The sequence below is a fragment of the Camelus dromedarius genome, chromosome 1 (genome assembly GCF_036321535.1).
Source record: "Camelus dromedarius isolate mCamDro1 chromosome 1, mCamDro1.pat, whole genome shotgun sequence".
Taxonomy (NCBI): Eukaryota; Metazoa; Chordata; class Mammalia; order Artiodactyla; family Camelidae; genus Camelus; species Camelus dromedarius.
The window spans coordinates 79,284,326-79,308,724 of NC_087436.1; the positions used below are offsets into that span (position 1 = coordinate 79,284,326).

General features: G+C 38.4%; 1 protein-coding gene and 1 long non-coding RNA gene across 2 annotated transcripts in view; one reads left to right on the plus strand and one right to left on the minus strand.

Annotated features, from left to right (window-relative positions):
- Positions 1-227: 227 nt before the first annotated feature.
- On the minus strand, positions 228-23,820 carry COQ2 (coenzyme Q2, polyprenyltransferase). The gene is made up of 7 exons (XM_010983647.3): positions 23,475-23,820; positions 17,638-17,804; positions 13,418-13,539; positions 12,035-12,120; positions 10,129-10,262; positions 2,761-2,949; positions 228-892 (listed from the first exon to the last, which is right to left on the minus strand). Exons 1-7 carry the CDS (start codon positions 23,803-23,805, stop codon positions 728-730), a joined length of 1,194 nt encoding a protein of 397 aa, XP_010981949.3. The 5' UTR covers positions 23,806-23,820; the 3' UTR covers positions 228-727.
- LOC116147208 (uncharacterized) overlaps positions 23,821-24,399 on the plus strand; it is a 35,490-nt gene continuing 34,911 nt past the window's right edge. Inside the window, exon 1 of the long non-coding RNA XR_010380955.1 lies at positions 23,821-23,937. This is a non-coding gene — a long non-coding RNA (uncharacterized LOC116147208). The remainder of the gene's footprint in view (positions 23,938-24,399) is intronic.

A 24,399-nucleotide genomic window follows, 5' to 3' on the forward strand; every position in this document is an offset into this window, starting at 1 on the left:
GGTCTTATGAAATACTGAGAATATTCTGAAGGGGGCAAGGGAAGAAAGTTAGTATACCTAACCAACATGCTGCCGCCCTATAAATTACAACCAGATGAGATAAAAGAAATAAACAAACAAATTAAAACAGTCCCTGGTGACTGCCTGCTCATCGAGTCACTATGGCTGCACACAGAGGCCTCTCAAATCAATGTCAGGGCTGGGAATGACGGCAGTACGTCTGGGGATAGTAGGTAAAAATCCTCATTTATTTATTTAAATTCTCCTGAAATATAAAATACAGAATGGTTTTCTGAATTACAGCTTTTGGCAGTAAGTAAAAGTCACAACAAAGAACAATAAACCCCAACCTTCTTTTTATTTTCCCCTAAAAAGAGTCTATTTTCCTACAGAGACATTCATTTAGATGAGACATGCACCAGGTTTTTTATAAAGTGCCAAAACTCATATAATTCCCAAAACTGCAGATGAGAATTATGATGAGAAGAATGCATTAACTTAAGTACTCCAGGTCATCTCAAGTCCTAAAGAGTCCCCAGTTTCTGTGACAGGGGAAGAATGTGACTAGTACAAACCTAAAATCTAGGCAAGTATGCTCCAAGTCTTCACTTTCTAGTTTGTAATTCTTTAACGTAAGACTGCTCATTCAAATCTAATTATGTGATAACAGGACCTGAGAGTGTTTTGTAAAACTCTGCTTCAAAAGTCCCTGGATAAACTTAATTTGCTAATTTTCTATTCTATTATCTATATTTTTCTTTGTTTCATCTGTCTCGTTTTCTTTCCACAAATTCCCAAGGACAATCCCTAAAAAGAGCATTAGTCCTATTGTTCGGTTCGAGGTGAATTTTTCCCAACAATCCTCAGGTCGGTGGATGTCCAGAGTGTAAATCTATAAGGGAAGAACATATACTGTGTTAGGACTCAGTGTGGACTTTTTGGCATCACAAATAAACACGTCAATATGAAGAAAATAACACTATTACAGAGTTTTAAGCAATGAGAAGCCCTTGATGTACCCCCAGGCTGTTTCCTAATGTAGAAAAAACCCACCATATTTCTCAATGGTTATCATCTAAGCTGTGTCACAAGAACTTGCACTTGAGGGCTGCACGAACACTGACAGGCAGCACGAACACTGACAGGCAGCAAATGCATTTCTAATTCTATTTAGAAAACTCTCCCTTATACTGACTGATCCAAAATCTGCTTCCTACAACTCTTACCCTCCAGTTCTGCCATTGTCCTTCAGAGCAATGCTTCTCAACAGGAGAACAAATTACATCTGGGCAGGACAACTCTCTGTTGTGCAGCACTGTCCAGTGCACCAAGAGATGTTTAACATACCTGGCCCTCACCCACCAAATGCCTATAGTGACCCCTCCCCCCAGGTTACTTATGATACCCGCAAATACCCCCACGGACGTGTGAAAATCTCTCTTCCATCTCCACACAGAGAAACGGATCTAAAAACCTAGATCTGCAGCTAGCAACCCAGAACAAACATACTCCTTTTTCTCCATGGTTGTCCCACAAATATATCGAGAAACTCTTATGTTCCTGTTTCACTCTTCCCTAGGCTTAAGCATCAGCACCCCTTATTTCCAACTATTGTTTATTATGGGGACTGCATACTTAAAACCATCATGACTTCCTTCTTTTCAAATACTAGAAGGCTACGTCCGTCTTAAAGCATTGCATCAAGGACTGGACAGAGAGCCACAAATGTAATTTACAATATAAGATGGGTTCCAAATTATTTTCTTATATTTGTGATTATCCTCATGATTTTTGCGTTCCTCTGCTAAAATCCAGATGCTTAAATATTGCTAAAGATTCATTATCCTGACCAGACAATCAACTGATGACGACAGCTCCCACGGAGTTATGACCAAAAAGGGATGCTGAGAAATTCTAATGAGGCAAATGGTGAGATCTGGAGAATCACTAATTCATATCTTTTAACTTTCCTAATGAGGAAAACAATGAAAGTGATACAGCATGTGGATTAGTTTATGAACATCAGATTTTAGTTTCATTTATACCATGTTATATAAGACTTGCTTACACTGATAAGTAACTTGCAATGATCACCTAAATACAGGCTGACTAACATCTTTTCAATTTTATTCAAATAAAATAACAGTAACAGTGATATAAAAATACAGTCCGTTTACAAGCAATCTATTTAATTAAAATTCAATTTAGTTCATTCATTTTACAAAAGTCAATAATGTAGATCTGCAATATAACCACGTGGGAGCTGGGGTGCTGGGTGAATATTCTGACAGTTTCCTACTGTGTAGCCAGAACTCTGACACGTTAGCATTTTATGTCTTATTTGGCCTTGGTCTGTATGCCACTGGGACCCAAACATCTGAATGATTAGTTTGCTAACCGTCAACAGAAGCCCACATTTAAAAAATACAATTGTGTCAGTCAGTTTGCTTTCAGAGTAATTCAACTCAACATGCAACCTTAAGACACTGTTCAAATTTTTTTTAGACATGCGTTAGAAATAATTCCAGGAAAATCAGAAGGAAAAAATGCTAGGTTTAGGTTTATATTATTTTCTAAAATAATACAGCTAACTTTTTAATATGACAAACTGGGGCAGGGAGGAGGTGGTTCAAAGCAGTACAAGCTAGGTAGTTGTTTTAGGAAATAATTTGTTTGGTAAAGACAGAGGGCATTTTGTTTAAATAATTTTTATAACTTATGCCAAGGAAAAATGAGGGAAAGATAAGAAAAAGATCAAACCTGGTGAACCAGATGGACTCCTACAGCAGCCAGAGCAGCGTAGTAGGGTGCAGTCTGATTGCTGTTCACTCCCACCAGGCTCAGAGCCCCCAGCATGGCCACACTGAAGCCACTGAGCCACTGCTTGGTGTCCTCACGAAACCGTAAGGCTGTGGACTTAAGCCCAATCAGAGCATCATCTCTCTTGTCCTGACATCAGAAAGTAATAAGAGACTGGGTTTTACTGAGATTTAATTCACATATCATAAAACTCATCATTTTGAAGCATGTGATTCAGTGGTTTTAGTATATTTACAAGGTTGTGCAACCATTACTACTACTTAAATCCAGAAGAAACTATCTTTTAAAAAACATGCAGATATACTGTAAGTTGTGAAAAATGACAGTAACTCAGAAACACAGTTGATCAATAATGAATGTGCAGGCCAAATCAAAGTTAAATGTTACTGCTAAAATTATCTTCCAGGTCTATTTCTATGTATCATTGTACTTATACCCCTATGACTTTTAACTGTTCTTTTACTAAATTAGAAGTCAAACTCAACTCTAATTCTTTGTGTAGCTCCTCTTTACTTCAGAGTTCTCAAATCTCAGTAGTTTCCTGTACATTGTAGTTTCAGTCTTGCTAAAATTCACAGATGGAGAAAAATGCTCACTTGCACTCCTAACCACATCCACTCACATTTCACTTCTAGCTCAATTTATTCCTTTTTCTCTACCATCAAATTCTTTCTGCTTAAGGAGAGCTAGGTTTGATGATACACTCAGATCTGGCTGGCTAGTCTCCTCTGGCAATTTTATTTGTGAGCATTTCCATATACTGCTGTAATCATGGTCACGTGATATCAGAGGCTTCATGCTGAACACTGTACCTAACTACAGGCAGAGAGACAGTTACCTGACAGGCAATCTTCTGGGGGCCCAAATCCAAATAATAATAGTGAGTGGGGGGTTAGTATATGTTTTTCCTTTCAAACTACAAGCACCTTGAGGATACAAACTGTGTCCTTAATCATGTGCATCACAAAAGTGTCAGTGAGAATAGGAGTTTTCAAAAATATTCTGTTGTTGCCATGGAATCGTGAAAGATTTTTTTTTTTTCAGAAAAAGAGTATCTTCAAGGAGGTGACATCAGCATCATGGTGGCAGGAGATGCTCCCTTTGTCTCTCTCCCTTTCAGTCTACAACTACTGAAACATCTGTAACTCAGCAAAGGTGTCTGCCTACCACATCAGGGCGCTGAAGAGATCTGCATCTGCACATCTAAAGGTTGGTGGACTGGAACACAAGAGGAGCTGGACCAGTGGAGATGGTGCCTGTGATCCTGGTTGCCCAGCTGTAGCAGCTGAATCTGCAGCCCCCAAGAACCCGGCAGCAGCAGTGGCTGGGCCTGCAACTTGAGTCCCTCCAGCCACAGCAGCACCCACAAATCTGGTTTCACCTGCCCAGCCTGCAGCAGTGGGGTCCACAACCCAGGCCCTACAGCTGTGGCAGTGCCCATGACTCCAGTTCTACCCCCATAGCCTGCAGTGGCAAGTGCCCGCGACCCTGGCCACTATCCCATCTCCAGCTGCTGTGGTGGTGCCCACAACCCAGCTGACCCGGCACAGCAGAGGCACCCGCCATCCCAATGCCCCCAGTGGTGATGCCAGCAGCAGCTGTGACACCAGTAGCAACAAGGCACTAACAGTAACAACAAAAGCATCACCCTGGCAGAGGTGGCGGAGGGTGCAAAGTGTCGATTCTCAAATGTGGCCAATGACAGCTCAAGTAAGAGAAACCGAAATAGTGCTATAGCACCACCTACTACAAACCAGAAGATAGGCCTCCAATTACCAACCCACTGAACTGTTAGAATCAAAGTAAACAAAGCTTTACCTAAAGAAGAAAGATGTTTACTACTTCAAATGAGCTGGCAGGGGAACAACTCATCAACCGTGGTAACACAGTATCACAAAAAGAACGTAACAACTCTCCAGAAACCAAATTTAAAATAAGTGAAACACTGCCATCGAACTGACAGACGGTTCAAAATAGCCATTATGAAGAAATTCAATAAGCTACAAGAACTCAGAAAGGCAGTTCAGTGAGCTCAGGAATAAAAGTAATGAACAGAAAGAACACTTTACCACAGTGATGAAACCTTTAAAAAAGAACCAAACAGAAATTCTGAAGCTGAAGAACTCAATAAATAAGATGAAGAATGTATCAGAAAGCACTGGAAATAGAGCAGATTGTACAAAAGAGAAAATCAGCAAGCTTAAAGACAGAAATTTAGAAATGGTTCAGGTAGAAGAGGAGAGAGAACTAAGATCTTTAAAAATGAACAAACTGCAAGAATTACTCATTAGGACTCCATTAGAAAAGGCAACATTAGGATAATGGGTATCCTGGAAGGTTAAGAGAGAGAGATAGGAACAGAGTTTATTTAAAGAAATAATATCTGAGAACTTCCCAAAGCTGGGGAAGGAACTGGATATACAAGCCCATGAAGCTAGGAAAACATCTAATTACCCCAACACAAAAAGGCTTTCAATGAGATACATTATATTAAAACTGTCAAAAGTCAATGGAAAAGAAAGAATTTGAGAGGTGGTCAGGGAAAAAGGATGGTAACCTAAAAAGGAACCCCATTAAGCTATTAGCAGATTTCTCAGCAGAAACTACAGGCCAGGAGAGAGTGGAATGACATTCTCAAAATATTGAAAGATAAATCCTGTCAGGTAAGAATACTCTATCCAGTAAAGTACCCTTTAGATATGAAGGAGAAATAAAGGCTTTCCCAGACAAACAAAAGCTAAGGGAGTACATCACCATTAGACCTGCCTTACAAGAAATATTGAAATAGATCTTCTACCTGAAATGAAAAGGCAAAAATATACCGAACTTTGATTAAGGTGATAAATAGAATCAGAAAACAGTAACTCTGTATCAGAAGAGGTTTTAAACATTTAATGATAGCATAAAGATTAAAGGGAAAAAAGTAAAAATAACCATAGCTACTTCAATTTGATAATGAACTTAAAATATAAAAAGGACTACTTTGAGACAACAACAACAACAAAAGATAAAAGGGGGAAAGAGGAAGAGGATGGAACCTGTACAGGCAAATGATAACATACTATCAGCAGAAAAGAACTATTTTATCTATGAGATGTTTTATACAAACCCTGTGGAAACCATGAAACAAATCTAGAGCAGAGACACGAAACATAAAAAAAGAGAAAATTGAGAAAAACATCACAGAAATATCACCAAACTAAAATGGCAGACAGAAGCACAAGGAACATGAAACAACAGAGATATAGAATAACCAGAAAACAAAAGATATAATGGCAGTACTAAGTTCTAATTTATCAATCATCAAGCTAAATGGAGTGAATTCACCAGTCAAAAGACACAGTGGCTGGATGGTTTTAAAAACAACAACAACAATCATTATATGCTGTCTGCAGGAGACTCATCTCAGTTCTAAAGACAAACATAGGCTCAAAATCAAACAATGGAAGATGATACTCCAAGCAAATGGCATCCAAAAGAAAGCAGGTGTAGCCATACTCCTATTACACAAAATAGACTTCAAGCTAAAAAAGGTAACAAGAGACAAAAATGAACATTATATAATGATAAAGGGGACAATTCATCAAGAAGGCATAACATTAATATATGAACCTACCTAGGGGCCAAAATATTTAAAGCAATATTTAACAGACCTAAAGGGAGAAATTCACAGCAACAAAATAATAGGAGGAGACTTTAACACCTCACTTACATTAATTAATAGATTAAGATAGAAAGTCAACAAGGGAACAGTGGCCTTAAATGAAACATCAGATCAGATGGACTTAATAGACTTATTCAGATGCAGCAGAATACACATTCTCAAGTACATATGGAACATTCTCAAGGATAGATCATATGCTGGGATACAAAACAAGTTTCAATAAATTTATGAAGGCTGAAATCATATCAAGCAATATTTCTAAACACAATGGCATGAAACTAGAAATCAGCTACAAAAAGAAAGCTGAGAAAATCACAAATATGTAGAGGCTAAAGAACATATTGGGTCAAAAAAGAAATCAAAGGAGAAATCAAAAAAATACCTGAAGACAAATGAAAATATGATATAACAAAATCTACAGGATGCAGCAAAAGCAATACAGGCTTACCTCAAGAAACAAGAAAAATCTCAAAACGTAATCTAATCTTACACCTAAAGGAAGTAGAAAAAGAAGAAAAAAATGAAGCCCAAAGTCAGAAGAAAGGAAGAAATAATAAAAATATAAAGTAGAAATAAAAGACTAAACAGAACAAAACAAAACAAAATACAACAGAAAATCAGTGAAACATGAATGAAAAGATAAACAAGACTGACAAACTTTTAGCTACAATCACTTAAAAAAAAAGAGAGAAGGCTCAGATAGATAAAATCAGAGATGAAGTCGAAACATCACAATGGATGCCACAGAAATACAGAAAATTATAAGAGAAAACTACGAACAGCTATATGTCAATGAAGTGGACAACCTAGAAGAAATGGATAAATTCTTACAATCATACAACCTTCCAAGAATGAATCATGAAGAAACAGAAAATCTGAATAGACTGGTCACTAGTAAGGAGATTGAATCACTAATCAAAAACCTCCCTTAAAACAAAAATCCAGGACCAGACAGCTTCACAAGTGAATTCTAACCACACATTCAAAGAAGATTTAATACCTATTCTTCTCAAACTCTTCTAAAAAACTGAAGAGGAGAGAACACTTCCTAACTTATTTTACGAGGCCAACATCACCCAGATACCAAAACCAGACAAAGACAATACAAAAAAGGAAAATTACAGTTCAATATCTCTGATGAACATAGATGCAAAAATTCTCAACAAAATTTAGCAAACTGAAAATAACAACACGCTAAAAGAATCATACACCATGATCAAGTGGGATTTATTCCAGGGATGCAAGGATGGTTCAATATCCACAAATCAATGTGATACATCATATTAATAAAATGACGGATAAAAATCATGATCATCTCGATAAATGCAGAAAAAGCACCTAACAAATTTTGACAACCATTTTTGATAAAAACTCTCAATAAAGTGGGTAAAAATGAAATGTACCTCAATATTATAAAGGCTATGTATGACAAACCCACAGCAAACATACTCAATAGTGAAAAATTGAAAGCTGTCCTTCTAAGATCAGAAACAAGACATGGATGCCCACTCTTGCCACTTTTATTCAACATAGTATTGGAATTCCTAGTCAGAGTAATTAGGCAAGAAAAATAATCAAAAGGTACTCAAATTGGAATGTAGAAATAAAACTCTCACTATTTGCAGATAACATAGTTTTATACATAGAAAGCCCTAAAGATTCCACCAAGAAAACTATTAGAAATTATAAACACATACAATAAATCTGTAGGGTACAAAATCAATATACCAAAATCTGTTGCATTTCTATACACTAATAATGAGCTAGCAGAAAGAGAAATTTAAAAACAATCCCATTTACAATTGCAACAGAAAAGAATAAAATACCTAGGAATAAATTTAACCAAGGATGTGAAAGACCTGTACTCTGAAAACTATGAGACACTTGAATGAAAATGAAGACACAAAGAAATGGAATGTTATTCTAGCTCAAGAATTTGAAGAATTAACACTGTTAAAATGTCCATATTACCAAAAGCAGTCTACAGATTCAATGCAATTTCTATCAAAATACCAACATTTTTCACAGAAATGAAACAAAAAATCCTAAAATTTGTATGAAGCCACAAAAGACCCTAAATAACCAAAGTAATCCTGAGGAAAAAAAAAAAAAAACAAAGCTGGAAGTATCAAATTTCCTGTTTTCAAATTATACTACAAAGCTATAATAATTAAATGGCATGGTATTGGCAGAAAAATAAACACACAGATCATTGGAACAGAACTGAGAGCCCAGAAATAAACCCACACATAAATGGACAATTAATTTACAACAAAGGAGCAAAGAACATACAATGGGTGACAGTCTCTTCAACAAATGGTGTTGGGAAAACTGGACAGCCATGTGCTAAAGAATGAAACTAGACCACTACCTTACACCATATACAAAAATTAACTCAAAATGGATTAAAGACCAAATGTAAGACCTGAAACCATAAAACTCCTAGAAGGAAACATATGCAGTATGCTCCTTGAGGTCAGTTTTAGCAATATCTTTCTAGATATGTCTCCTCAGGCAAGGGAAACAAAGCAGAAATAAACAAACAGGACTATATCAAACGAAAAAGCTTCTTTCTGCATAGCAAAGGAAATCATCAACAAAATGAAAGGATGATCTATCAAGTAGGAGAAGATATTTGCAAATCACATATCTGGTAAAGGGTTAATATCCAAAATATATAAGAAACTCAACAACAAAAAAAAAAAACAAGTAACCCAATTAAAAAACGGGCAAAGGATCTGAATAGCCATTTGTCTAAAGAAATTTTCTAAAGAAGACAAACATGGCTAACAGGCTCATGAAAAGATGTTCAGCATCTCTAATTACTATGGAAATGCAAATCAAAACCACAATGAGATACCACCTCTCACCTGTCAGAATGGCTATTACCAAAAAGACAACAAATAACAAGTGTTGACAAGGATGTAGAGAAAAGAGAATATAAATTGGTGCAGCCACAATGGAAAACAGTATAGAGATTCCTCAAAAAATTAATAGAACTATCATATGATTCAGCTATTCCACTTCTGGGTATTTATCTGAAGAAAACATAAACACTAATTCAAAAAGATACATGTACCCAATAGTCATCATGGCATTATTTACAATAGCCAAGATATGGAAATATCCACTGACAGGTAAGTGGATAAAGATGTGGTATGTACGTACAATGAAATACTAGTCAGCCATTAAAAAAAGATAAAATCTTGCCATTTGCAACAGCATAGACCTTGAGGGTATTATGCTAAGTAAAATAAGTCAGACAGAAAAACACAAATACCATACAATTTCATTTATATGGGAATATGAATAAACAAACAAACAAACAAAATTAAAATAAACACATAGATATAGCAAATAGTGGTTACCAGAATGGAAGGGGGAGTGAGGGGAGGATGAAATGGGTAAGGGGGGTGAACTGTATTGTGAGTGGAAGCTAAATTTTTGTTTGTGAGTACACTGTAGTGTATACAGAAGTCGAAATATAATGTACATATGAAACTTATATAATGTAACAAACCACTGTCTATCTCAATTAAAAAAAAGTCTAAAGAAAAAACTTTTCCTTAATTTGGTTCTCACTTTAAAGTTCTTAAAAAATAACAACAATTAAACCAAAGTTAGGAAAAAGGATATTTCTTTACCTGATGGGCATAGATAGTATCATATATTAGAGTCCACATAATTCCAGAAAAATACAGAGGTAGGCAAACAGATGGATCACAGGAGCCCTTGATAGCAGACCATCCAAGTAATGCTCCCCAATTAAAAGTCAACCCTACAGTTAGTGAAACAGAAAGAGAGGAAAAGTCTCAATGTACTTGAGAATTCCAAAGGGAAGGAGAGGGCATCAGCATGTATTGGGTACGTCTATGTGTTCGGCTCTGTGTAGGCTATTTTCTCATGTTTCTTCCCTAAAGTTTCTCAAGCCTCTGTGGTAGTTATTAGCTACATTTTACTAAAAAAAAAAAAAAAAAAGAAAAAGAAAAAGCACACAGAACCAGAGAGGTTAGTTAACAATTAAAATAATATAGCTAACAGAAAGAATATTATCCCCTGACAAATAGGTGGTTTCATGAGAACAACATTTATTCTACCTAGTAGGATGCCCGGCACAGCCAACAGACAGTAGATGCTGGGGTCTGAACCTAGACCCACCCCAGTCAAACTCCTGTGTTCTTTCTGTTATCCCTCTGCTTCCCCTTAAAGTTACAGAAACAAGAGTACAGACAGGAACACTTGTTCTACAAGTCCACCCTCTCTGAGGCCTGAGTTACAAACAACTACATGCTGACAACCCCTAAATCTCTGTGAGTAAGCTTGATCACTTCCATGAGCTTCAGACTAGACACTGAACTGCCTGCTAGACATCTTCACCTGCAAGTCTCTTAGGTACCTCAAACTCAATGAGTCCCAAATGTCTTTTCTCAGAAATCCTTTTTCTCCTCCTACTTTGCCTATTTCCACTCAGAATCCCTCCTCCCCAGCTGATGAAGTGCTTCTCTGTGGTCCCACAGCACTCACGCATGTCACTACACTGTACTGCAATAATCTGCTTACCAGCTTTCTTAACATAATCTTATAGACAGGAAATGCTTCTCCTCCCTTAACCAAAAGGTTCTCAAGTCAGTTGAGAATATCATGTCCTATTTTTTTTTTAAATAATGAAAAGAAACACAACATTAAATGAGGAGATCTCAGAAAAAGATAAATATTTTACCACTTTCTCACAAGTCAGGCTCCCATCAATTTCTTGAAGTGTCTTTTGGTACTTTTATTTACTGAAAAAATAGTTCAAAGAACTAGAATACTTCTAGGAATATTCTAGACTATTCTAGGAATAGAACAGAGAAGTCTAGGAGTAGTTATTTCTGCAACAGATTTTGACTTACCTACCTATCTTCCTCTTTCTACCAACAAATATTTATTCAATACCTGCAATGTGCCAAGTGCTATGTTTGATACTGTGCCATTCACACGTAAAGAATGATTTACCTTTTAGGCATTACACACAATGGGGAGAGAGGGCAGGCTCGAAATATCTTCTTGCTGAATCACTGCTGTTGAAATGACTAAGGGCCACACCAGAGTGCTAGGGGAGCCCAGGAGAGACTGGCTAACTTCTTCCTGGGAGGTCTAACAAAGACTCCACAGGAAGGGAGCCGCCTGAGCTAACACACACTTTAACTCTTGTTCTCCTGCCTCAGAGCATTTTCTACTCCAGTTCCCAGAGTCTTCAGGGAATTTAGATCAACTACATAAAGAGGGATAGGATCAAGGAGCTAATTTTTTTCTCCATGACATACCTAGATTTTTAAAAAAGCATTTTGGATAATAATAATAATGATCATCTTAGTAAATATGCAGGATTTCTTAGCTGGCTATTTGATCTCCTTTGAAATATGAAAATTGATTCTTGGTTTGGAAAATTTCATGACTGACTTTTTATCTTTGCCACATCACACACACACATACATACGTACAATATTATAAATAAAAATTTAGTTTGCGGTTATCAAAGGATATAATTAATAGTTATTTCAAGCTCACCCAAGGCTAATTGAGGCCAGTACGTAATCCTTTTCATTAGCGGGTAGGTGATGACAAGAAGCAGGGATGCTGCTCCAAGAGCTATACTAAAATCAAGGAAAAACATTAAAAAGATTAATATCACCATCTCTTAGAAACTGCTAAATAAGACAACAACAGTAACACTAATTAGGAAATGACTTATCTTAAATTATATTTTTAATGTAAAATGCTCTTCCTAGACTTTGATTCTTGGACTTTAATTAGGATAAAGGATGATTAGAAAATATTTTAAATGTTACAAACAGCCAAACAAAATAACAATAGCTAACATATATACCGCTTTCACGTATTAAGACTGTTCTAACAGCTCTAGTATGTGAACTCATAATCTTCATCACAACCCTAATGTGTAGGTAGTTTCATTCTACTGGTCTTTTTGCAGATGAGGAAACTAAAGCATAAAGAGGTAAAGTAATTTGTCGACTGTCATACAGCAGTCAGTAGTGGGGCCAGGATGCAAACCTAAGACAGTCTGGCCCCAGAGTCCAACATATTACCCACCATATGCTATTGCTTCTCTAAATTTCTTTTTCAAACATTGAGACAGCTAGTAAACTGAGATGTCCTAATAGAGAATCAGAGTCCAGATACCCCTCCCTACATACAAGACAGGGTGTTTCTTCTTCTACAAGAGGATCAGGTCACAAAGCACCGACAAAAGGATGACAACATCAGATATTCTTAGGGACATCACAGCTCACCTAACACTACCCCTCCAGGAATGACCTTTCAAAGTGTCTTCACCTGACGAACGCTATCAGGGCAAGGTAAATCATTAAGTTGTCTCTATATAAAGTACTGTTATCTGCTGAACAACTCCTCTTTTTTGTCTTACTGAAGCACTATGTAAGCAGCCATCTGTTTAAGAGATACAGGAGGGAGTCCTACCACTCTTTTATTCTGTCACTGATTAGGAACATGACTCTGGGAAAGACCCTGTTCCTCTTTTTGCAAAGTGAGCATAATTTCTTCTGTCTCTCCCCACTTCAGAGATCTGTCAGGATAAATAAATAATTATTTATAACTATGTGTGTAACTGCATATATAGGCATAGACACACACTCCCACGCATGCACCTAGAAAACCTAGGCAAGTGCCTCGAATCCTTGACACAAGTACTGGAGGTGGTGCAGAATAAAAATGCTCATCTCTTCATTCCTTTGGCTGAAGCATTCTTGACTTTACAAACACATGGCGACTTATTTATATTGCTAACTTACAGATGCTTGATAGGGAATAGACAGCTTTGTGATACAGATATTTCAATTTTATTTTATACCTACATCATTTATTTCAAAGGAAAGATTTTATACATGATCATGAAAAACACATTTACTATACCTGTAGTAATTCAGACACAGAAGAACACCCAGTGCCAAGGTCAGCTGTCCTCCAAGAAAAACAAAGGACTGAAAAGTTGAAATGTCTCCAGCAGCTATTGGGCGACTTGCTGTTCTTGTAACCTTAACACATAGAAACAGACACCTTAGCGGGGTGGGTATAGCTCAGTGGTAGAGTGCACACTTAGCATGCACGAGGTCCTGGGTTCTATCCCCAGTACTTCCATTAAAACAAACAAACAAACAAAAACCAGATACCTTAGCCTCAGATGATAGCTCAAACATTTATTTAAACATTTACTCAAGAGATGGCTCGGGGTAGGCACTAAGGCAGAAATATGAATTAAAGGTGAACATCGGAAGTACTGCCAGGAATCAGAACTTCATATTTGAAATAGCTTTGAAAAGAACTAAAAATTCCCACCACTCATTCCGCTTTCTTTCCTTCTCTCATCCCCACCTTCGAACAAACCAGACAAAGCAACTTCCTTATCTAGCTATTTAACCACCCAGCTTAGCAGGTGTATGTTCTATTTCCATAGACAAGAGAGGGACAATAATAATGAGAATTCTCAGCAAAGAGAAAACTGCAGAGCATGTCAGATAAGGCTGACACCATGTGAATGTTTTGAGTATGGGAAACACTGCAATCAGAAATCAGATGTAAAGAAGGAAGGCAGACAGATTATCTGGATTTGCAAGTGGGAGTGCTTTTGCCAGTCTATGTAGGAATGGGGCTGTGATCTTGTATTAACTGCCCCCAAATATAAAGGGCAAACTCATTGTGAGAATATGAATAGATAGAGCAATTACATGAATAAATAATACATATCAATTGTTCTTTTCCTTCCAAGAGATCATGAAACGTGATTATTCTAAACTCAACCACAAATAAAGAGCACAACCAAAATTTTCAACATTGCTGGAAGGTAAGAACTCAGGATGTGGGACCAGAGAGCCCAGTGTCTGAATCTGATTCTATCATTTACTGGTTGTGTGAATTTTGGCAAATTACACAACCTCCCTCGGGCTTATGTTACTTGTCTATTAAAAGGAAAACAGAGGGGTAGAGATAATAACAGCACCTACTTCACAGAGTGACTACAGTGTCTGAAGCATGTAAGTATGCACTAAATGTTAACTATTATCACATATTTTTGTATGATTTATACCAAGGGTTAACTATGGCCTGTGAGCCACATCCAGCCTACTGCCTGTTTTTATACAGCCCATGAGCTAAGAATGGTTTTTACTTTTTTAGATGGTTGAAAATAAATTTTAAAAAGAATAATGTGCTGTGCCACATGAAAATAAGAAATTCAAATTCCAGTGTCCAGAAATAAAATGTTACTGAAACCAAGGCACACCCATTTGCTTACCTGGTGTACGTGGCTGCTTTCACACTGCCACAGAGTGCAGTAGCTGTAGTGCACCGAAGATGGTATGGCCCACAAAGCCTAAAATATTTACTATCTGGTCCTTCACAGAAAAAGTTTGCTGACTCAATTCATAGCATGCTTCGCTGTGCAATAAAACAGTTTGTCAAAAACTGTAATGACTCTTCTTCATCAGAGCGCCAGAACTGGATCTCTTATCCTTGATTTGGTCCCTGTAGTTTCAAGTGGAAGTAACATCTATGCTCTTCTATTTGTTTTAGGATATGATGATTACTCCTGCCAGTATCTGAGTGTTTCCAGCGTGCTGCTATTCTAAGAGCTATATATGCATTGCACCATTGACTCCTTGGAACAACTGTCTTTTAGCCACTCATAAGTTCTGGCCATTTCTAAGTTTTAGGAACCTGAGGCAGAGAGGCTCAATAACTTTCCAAGGTGACAGATACTACAGTAGCACAGTGAGTCAGTCCCACCAACCACAGTACTAACCACAAGATTACACTGCTCCTTCCCTGCAATGCTAATTACCCAGCTACCCTTGAAAGCTGAGGATAAACAAGCACTCCATCAAACGACTAAAAATGAATTAACACGATGACCAAAAAACATATTTGATGTGGTTTTTATGAAACAGCTTACAAAACCAAGTAACACCTGTGTGTTGAGATTATTTCAATGATTATTCAACCTAATGTTTATCACATGGCTAGCAGATTATATACAACATCAACAAAACACTTTTAACCCATGTACCCTAATAGCAATTCACTTATCATTTAATGTATTAGCAGTTTAGTCATCTATTAAGCAAAACCCTGAGCTATAAATATATCCTTAATGAAATACAGCCTTTAAGAAACTGTAATGTAAACATTACAATTTGACCAAGTTTTTTAACCCATCCTTTGAAAGAGATGCACTTAACATTTTAAAATTCATGTTAGAAAAACCACCGCAATAGCTATAAAAAACACTCATTTAAATGCTTTGTTGTACGTCAGCACAGACTCTGGATTCTTCTAATCAGAGAAAAATGGGGGAGATGTAAGATATCTATTCCTTTCTATCTAAGGAGAAAAAAAATCACTTAAGAGAAAACTAAAATGGTCATATTTTGTTAATTTAAAAAGTAGAAAAAGTTGGTTTGAGTATGTTCTTTTTTAGTCAAATTTTTTTGTTTTGAAATAATTACAGATTCACAGGAAATTTTTTTTAGATCTCTGTACTTCTAGAAATACAGAGATCTGATGAATCCTTTATCTAGTTTCCCCAAGGGTAACATCTTGTGAAACTTTACAATTTGAGTACAATTTCACAACCACGATTTTGACATTAGGCTACTCTAAATGTGTTCAATAATTATTCTGAAGTGATATATGGCGGAAGCCTCATTCATATGGTTATGCAGAATGAAAACTGACCAGGATGTGTGAATCCCCAAATCAACAAAGTATGCACCTCCTGGCATGGTCAGACAGCCCAACTGGGTCAGTGGGACAGAGTTGCCTTTACCATGCAGTTCCTGCCGCCATCCTATCATCAGCCACACACAAACTCCAAGCTGCAGTTGTCAAGTGTAATATTCTTGACCTCACAGTCATGCCTCTGTATCTGCTGTTCCCTCTGCCTGGAGTCACCTTCACCCTCCAGCCCAGCTTTCTCTTGCCATCTGATTCTGAAAGAGTTCAAAGGTCACGCCCCACCCCAACCCTGCCAAAAGTTCTCTTAGACCTCCTCCCTTGGGCTAAGGTAGGTGGTCTTCAGTAAACTCCCTTGTGGGTACCATTCTCATGATCGCTACTAAATTGTGAGGTTAGCAATGTTGTCTTTCATCCATGCAATACCTGCACTGTCTCATACACAGCAGGTATTCAACAAATGTTTTTTTGAATTAAAAAATATATTGGTGTGATACTGTTCTACACACTAAAAATCATTATAGGTGGGCTTTGCTTAAGGAAATTCAGACATATGAAAGACAAACTAGGGTAGATTATTCACTTTATGTAAGTGTTATATGATTATTTACATAATTCACCCAGGTTTCCTATAAACTGAAAGTTTACTTGAGAATTTACTCAAGCATTTAATGACCCTGTACTTGTTATACTATGACTGCTGTAACAAAAGGCAAACAAGATGGACGTTTCCCTTGAGAAAATAACGGTCTGTTGAAGAACAAAGAATATACACACATGCATTAGAACATGCATAGAAAATAATCCAGAGGAATACAACGTGTCATACTGTAACTGAAGTTTCCTCTGGGGATGAGGGGGAGGTGATAAGGAGAACTTGTTACTTTCTATCCTTTCTATTTCTATACTGTCTGAATTTTTTAGAATAAACATGAATTATTTTTCTAAGGAGAAGAAAATAATAAAATTAGCTGTTTTAAAGAAATAATTAGAGCAACTGCTAACAGGGCTGCCTCAGTTCATTTAAATTAAGATTTAACTGAACATATGAACTGTTATGGCTCTAACATATCAAAGGAAGGGATGACAGTTCTTTCAGACACCCAAAGGTTGAGGATGGAATTTTTACCTTCACTCCTAACATCCTTACTCTGGCCTCCCAAATTCTAATTCATTTTGTGAAAATGAAGTACATACCTTGCCCCCATGGTCGCTTTTGTGTTGAGAAAGGAAGCACACTGCACTTGGCAAACCAGCTATTCAACCAATACTGGCACTTCTTATGCTGGATTTCAGTGAGGACACTAAATGATCCTGTTGCTTTATGTGGCATTCAAACATGATGCCACCATCTTACTCTGCAGAATTGAGAGGAGTCTCTCTGTTCCTTTCCAGGATGAATCTACCTTTTTATCGTAGTCCTGGTCCCACATGTCATTAATAGTACAGCCTGCTCCACGCATCAGAACAGCTCCAGCGCCAAAGAGGGATAACATGTACCAATCTGGAAAACAACCTGGTTCAGCTGCCAAACCAATGCTCCAGGTACATGGCAGATACAGCAGCCAGGTTCCTAAACAAAAATAAAAAGACAAAAAGGGTACAAATTCAAGTTAGTTAACTGCCTTCATTTGTTTGAACACTGCATCCTAGTGTAGTAAGGAATACCTAATCAAAAACACATGACAAAATTGGGAAAATAAACTAGCAATTTATATAACAAAAGACTATTGTCTCTACTATGCAAGGTTCCCAGAAACTGAAAAGAAGTCAATAGCCTAATTGAAAAATGGACAAAAAACATAGTAGAAAATATAAATGACTCATATCAATGAAAATATACTCCACTTTGAGAAATATACATTAAAATTACATTGATAAAACATTTTTCGCCTATCAGATTGGCAAAACCAAAGTCTGACAACACACTCTAGGGAGTTAGATACTCTCATGTATTTCTGATGAATTTGCAAATGGCCCAACTCTTATGGAGCACAAGTTGAAAATTTTTAAAATATTTATGTATGTGTGTGTGCATGTGCATGTATATATATATATATACACATGCACACACACATATAAAACAGATACGTATTTTTGAATATATGTTCGTAGACCATGTCAGGAAGGATACATTAGAAACTGATTAAGAGTTGCCTTTGGGGAGGAAAGCTGGTTGGGTAGGAGACAGGGGTGGGAAATCTAGTTTTCACTCTACACCCTTGCACCTTCTGAATTTCGTATCCTATGCATGTATTATTACCTGTCCAAAAAAGCAAATAAAACCTTTATTGTTGTTAATACAATATAATAAAATGGTCTTGGGGGAGGGAGGTTATTAACCTACTGTTTTTTTAATATTTTGCTACTACACGCACAAATGAGATTAGTTCCTGGTACTTAGTCTATAAACTAGATGAAATTAAGCTAAAACCAAATAGATTGTAGAGATAGGAGACTTCATAAATGAACTTTAGCAGATACCCTATTTTCAAAAGAAAGTCTTTCAACAAATGTTTGGATATTGTGCGTGTTAGGTAAATTCTTCCTTTCCCATTTAGCAATATGAGTGTAGAGGAGTAAAATTTGTCACCCCAGAGTGTGTCCCTTTGGCATGAGGATAACTTGAGGCCGATTATTTTTAAGAAACAGAAGATTCAAGAAGTTTTCCTGTACCTCCTTCCTTAACTGCCTAAAAGAATTCAGATAAAGGTCCTCATATCAAAATAACTCAACATTTTGGCTTTTATTTCCTAAGCAGCAAAAAGATGGCTTAAATATATAGTCCATGGGCAGCACTTACTAACATTCTGTGGTCTCTTAAGTCTACTTTCCTTACATTTTGCAACTGGTGCTCCAATAAATACCTCTTTCAACTTCCTGGAAAGAAAAAAATTAAAACACTTAATTTTTGTTACTGAAGTAGAGCTATCACCAGATATCTGCAAAAAATAAGGGCGAGGTGTGGTGGGGAGATTTGGTGGGGCCTACAGACCACAGATTACTGTTTGTCAAAACTTTGTTTTTCTAGCTCAATGTGAATTACCTCCCTCCCCTCTGAAGTCTGAAACCACTCCCCGCAACATCCTCCTGTGCCTTTAGCTGAGGATGGTATTTAAGGTGAGGGTATTTTGGTGAGTTACTCAGTCTTCCTGGGTCTCTCCCATACATATATGTTACTAAATTGTTGTCTGATTTTCTCTTAGTAATTGGATGTCAATTTAATTCTTAGGCCAGTCAGAACTGAGAAGGGTATAGGATAACTTCTTCCTCCCCCAAAAGGAAATAGGATATGTGCCTAAAGAAAGATCAGAGCCTGTGCAAAATGGTCAAATAACAAAGTCTTAATAATCGTATTTAAGCTTCATTAAATTTAAGCTTTACTCACTTGCATATATTTATAAAGTATGTATTTTGTGCCAGAGCTGTGGCAGGCACTGGAAATACAATGGTGACTAAGAAGAGAGCTGGTTTCTGTCTTCACACAACTTATAAATCAAAAGGAAGAAACACAGTTAAACAAACAAACAAAAAAACAATGAAACAGATCGATTCAACAACAGGGCAAGTGCAGGATCCTATAAAGGCATAAAACGGTGCCACCCAAGTTAACTGGGGAGGGAGTAGGGAAAACCCAGGGAGGCTCTTCCAGAAGGGGCTTAGCCTCACACTGCTGAAAAGGCAAGGAGAGACTAAAAATGAGAAATGACTAGTCTAGACCTGAATTCAGGTTGTCCTGGACAGACTCATATTCGGTGTGTCCCATCTAAAACAATAACAACAATAACTAACATTTCTAAATGTTCATGAAATGTCAGGCAGTGTTCCAAATGCTTTATGAGTACAAACTCATTTAATACTCAAAAACACCCTATTTGTAAAGTACACATTATTATTATTTTTATTTTACAGATGAGAAAACAGATGCACAGAAGTTAAGTAAAACATAATGCATTTAATCATTTCCTTTTCCCTGGACCTACCAGTATAGCTCAGAGGGACAGAGGAGTATCTAGCTGATTCTGCCCTGATAAAAAAAGAAAGAACACCACTTCACAGACATTATTTTCCAGGTGCAACTAGAACTGAAGGTGTCATTTAAAAAAGAATTCAGAGAGAAAGATGTGTAATCACCTATAGCATTTCGTGTCAGGGACAAAGTTTCCCTGGCCGTAAGTCTGTATTATAGATAACATATTCACAGATCTAAGACTCTGTAGGGCACCACTACAGATGACCCCTGTAGTGAAGGTTCAATGTCTGTCCCTAGTAAGTGGCACTAGATGCTAAAGTATATTAAACTTTAAGGCTCAGTCTTCCTCATCTACACGTGAGGAGAAAGAACATCTGTCTCTCAGAGTTGTTATAAGACAATATTCGTGATGATGGCAATAATGAAAACAATAATGACAAAAACAAATTCATAGTGCTTACTGTGTGCCAGGGGCCGTCATACAACACTTCTGGTTCTCACAACAAACCTATGAGATAGGCATGACTTTTATTTATACCCATTTAACAAATGCAGAAAACTGAATCAAAGAGAAAATAATTTGCCTAAGACCACATGTGCAAAAAGTGGCAGAGCTGCAATTAAACCGAAGCAGCCTGGTTCCAGTCTATATCCTAAGGCCAGTGCTATCACTCTGGAGACCTAAATCTTTACAGATGCTTAAGTTCTTATTATTCTTCTGGCGTTCTGATTCTCAGAAACATTTTTTTCTGTCTTCCCTATGACACTTTCATTCTGTTCTCTTCTGTGAAGAAAGATGCAGAGATGGTAAGGATACAAATAAATTTCAGAAATAAATATTTATTACAGAAAAAGGAAAAAACTCTGAGAGATTAAAATAAGCAACCTTCTCAGCGGTGATAGGCAGACCAAAGAGCCTGTGTAAATTGAGCCTAGGATTCATTCACTAATTACACATTATCTTTAAGACAACATAATCAGACATAAATGCAGTAAAACAAAAATTACACCACCAATTTAGTGGAAAGAGTGCCACCTGCTGAAACTTCCTAAAATAACATGGTTTGTGTCATGGTTGTAGGAAGTTGTATTCATTCTGAAAAACAACAAAACCCACTTTGGTTTCTGAAAATAAAGAGACCAAACTTCAACAAAATAAAACAACGAACATAAAATTACCCCACAAAAGAATTTAAATAAAGGAATATCAAAACTGGACTTCTACTACTGTCAATTTATTGTTCCTGGCATATAGTAGGGACTCAAAAAATGTTTGCTGAATGAATTCTAACAGTACTATTAATAGGCTGTCTGAAAAATCCTGCAGTTACCTCATTTAGAACCAAAGCAGGCCAGCTGCTATCTTCTTAACCTGCATAATAACTATTGACCCAATCTTCTCCAATTCCTACTTTTCAAATAATGGCTAACATCTGCAAGCATTTACTACGTCAGACATTGTTTTAAAGACTTAATGTATATTAATGAATTCTCATGACAACCTTATAAAGTTAGTTACCTTAAGTCTTCGTTTTACAGATGAGAAGTGAAGGCCCCAGAGAAGTAAAGTAACTTACCAGATGTCCCTCAAGTAGGCAGAGTGGAGATTTCAAACCCAAGAGGTCTGACTCCAGAGCTTTCTCATACATAACCCCTTTATAGCCTCTTACTATGCAGTAGGGTGGTCTAGCCACTAAGGGAGAAGCCCGAGATTCACGGAACCGGGACTAACAGCAGCTGCTGATCTTACATGCCCATAGCCTACACTATAGGGACAAAGATCACAAGAACAGAGTAAGAGTCAGGCTTCAGATGAAAACTGGGCTTGTCTGGCCCCAAAATGCAAGGGGTCATGATGGCAGGACTGCACCTATCATTTAATTGGCTTTTATACTTTAATTGTTGACTGTTATAAATTCTTTGTGCTCTAATATCAAACTGGTAGTGCATAAACCTAGAATATCAAAACCAGGCCTACTTTGGGGTCTTGGCTGGGCAAAAGTGGACGGAATATATCCAGGCATTTGAATGTACTTTCATTCACTGCAATGGTAAATGTCATCATCCAGATTACCTGGAGTTCAGCCTCCTCCCTCTCCCTCCCCAGTGTCCATCCTTCAGTGCTAAGAAGAAAAGTGGGGGGAAAGAGTCAGAGTGAGGTGATAGGTAATACTTTAAATAGCCCAGCTCTTATCCAGCCTTGACTCCCACTATTTTCCATGCCCACCTGGGGTTCCAGACCAGCTTATATCCTTAGTGTTCCAACACTCCACCCCTGGGTCTTTGCAAAATATTTCCTCCACCAGTCAAGAGCTCTTCTTTCCTCTGCAAAATCTACCTGTCCTTTGAGGTACACTTTCTTCTTGACTTTTTCCAGCAATGAAGAGTCAAAATAATTTCTTTTTCCTGCTCTACCTACATATCTGTATCACTTATATTTGATCCTGTACTTTCTCAGTTCACCCAATACTTTGTCTTTCCGAACTAGACGGGTAGTTTTTTGAAAGTAGGGAGTTTCCATAGCTCTTTCTATCCCCAAGGCTAGGCTATGTTGTAGGAATTAATTTATTCAACCACTACTGCCAGGGTCTGTTCTAGACACTAGATATAAAAGTTCCATATAAGTGGAGCTTATACTGCACTGGAGAAGTCTATCAACAAATAAAGTCACAAGGTTGGCTAGTGGCGCGTGCTAAGAAGAAAAACTGGGAGTAAAGAGAGAGTGAAGTGGTAAGTGATACTTTAAATAGGACGGTCAGGGAAACCCTCCGTTAGGAGGCGACCGTGAGCTGATACGTAGTCCATAAATGCTGTACCTGCTGCATTCAAATAAATTAAATGTTTGTGTTACGGATGGTGCAGGCAAAGAGCAGGAAACTCAGCATCACCAGGTCTGGCTTTGCCAAAGAGCTTTAGTTTTCTCAGCGTCTTTATCGTCTTAATTATTGCTCTGGGAGCCTTACGGGATTAAAGGATGAAACATAATAAACGTGGAAGTGCTTCCATACAGTAAATCTGCGCAAAAGTAGCGACATGAAAATGGAATTTCTGTTAGAGTCACTGCTTAAACAAAGACTGTGGAATGAGAGAATTTTTTTGCTCTATTCAGGCGCTAAGGATTCAGAAGAGTGCGAAAGCCGGCCGACTTCGGAGGCCGCCGGGTCCGGGAGTCTCGAGGGTACCGGGCGCCTGGCGGCCCAACGCCGGCTTTCAGGCATCATCTCCATTCCGCCCGCGGCGCCCTGGACCGCCGCGCGCGTCTGCACTCACCTATGGGCTTGTCCAACCGCATGAGGCGCAGGTAGGGCTGCAGAGGGCGGGGCGCCGAGCTCACCACCGCCGCGGCAGACAGGCGCAGCCCACGCCCGCGCGGCCCCCGCGGCCCGCGCCCCTCCGAGCGCCGCCAGTCCCCCGCGCGGAGCCCGCCGGCCGCGCGAGCCAGGGCCAGAGAGCGGCCGCGCGAGCCCCACTGCCATGCCCGCGTCCCGGCCCGCAGGGACCGCGCCAGGCCCGCGCCGCACACGCCCAGCATGGCGCTCCGGAGAGCGTGGACCGGCGGGGGCCTAACGTCATTCCCGAGCGTCAGGTCACGGCCAGGCATGCGCAGTGACGCCAGCGGGGTGGCCGTGCGCGCCTGTCCGGTTCCGGTGACGGCGGAGCGGCCCGAGCCTTTGGAGAAACGTGAACTAGGGAATACCGTGGGCACCTTGCCCTCTGTAAGGGAGTCTCTCAGGTAAAGGAATGCTGTTGTCAGAATACGTAGCAGTTGTACCAGTGGGCGAAAAAACACACTGGGAAACACCTACTGAGCCCAAACTACTGATTTGCTGCCAGGTGTTTCCTTTTTAAAGCTATAAGAGCACCAAGCGGCCAAATCCAAGAATGTAAACTAAAACAGTACTCGAAACTAAGGGCGTTCTTTACGCAAGTCTGAGAATTTATAGTCAATTCAAGGGAGATCGTTTAATCCGCAGGCAGCGGGTGTATGGGATGCTAAGAGACTGCAGCTGGAACATCTGGTCGGAGCACCTCTTGGATGGGGCTGTGTACCAGGCACGTTACAGGCACATTGCATGCTTTATCCCATTTAACCCCTTACTGAGTGACCACGGGGAAGTCATTCAGTTGGATTTTAGTGTTCTAGGGAATTAGGTTAGTCTGCTGGTTTCTTTAAAATCCAGTGATTCTGTAGTAT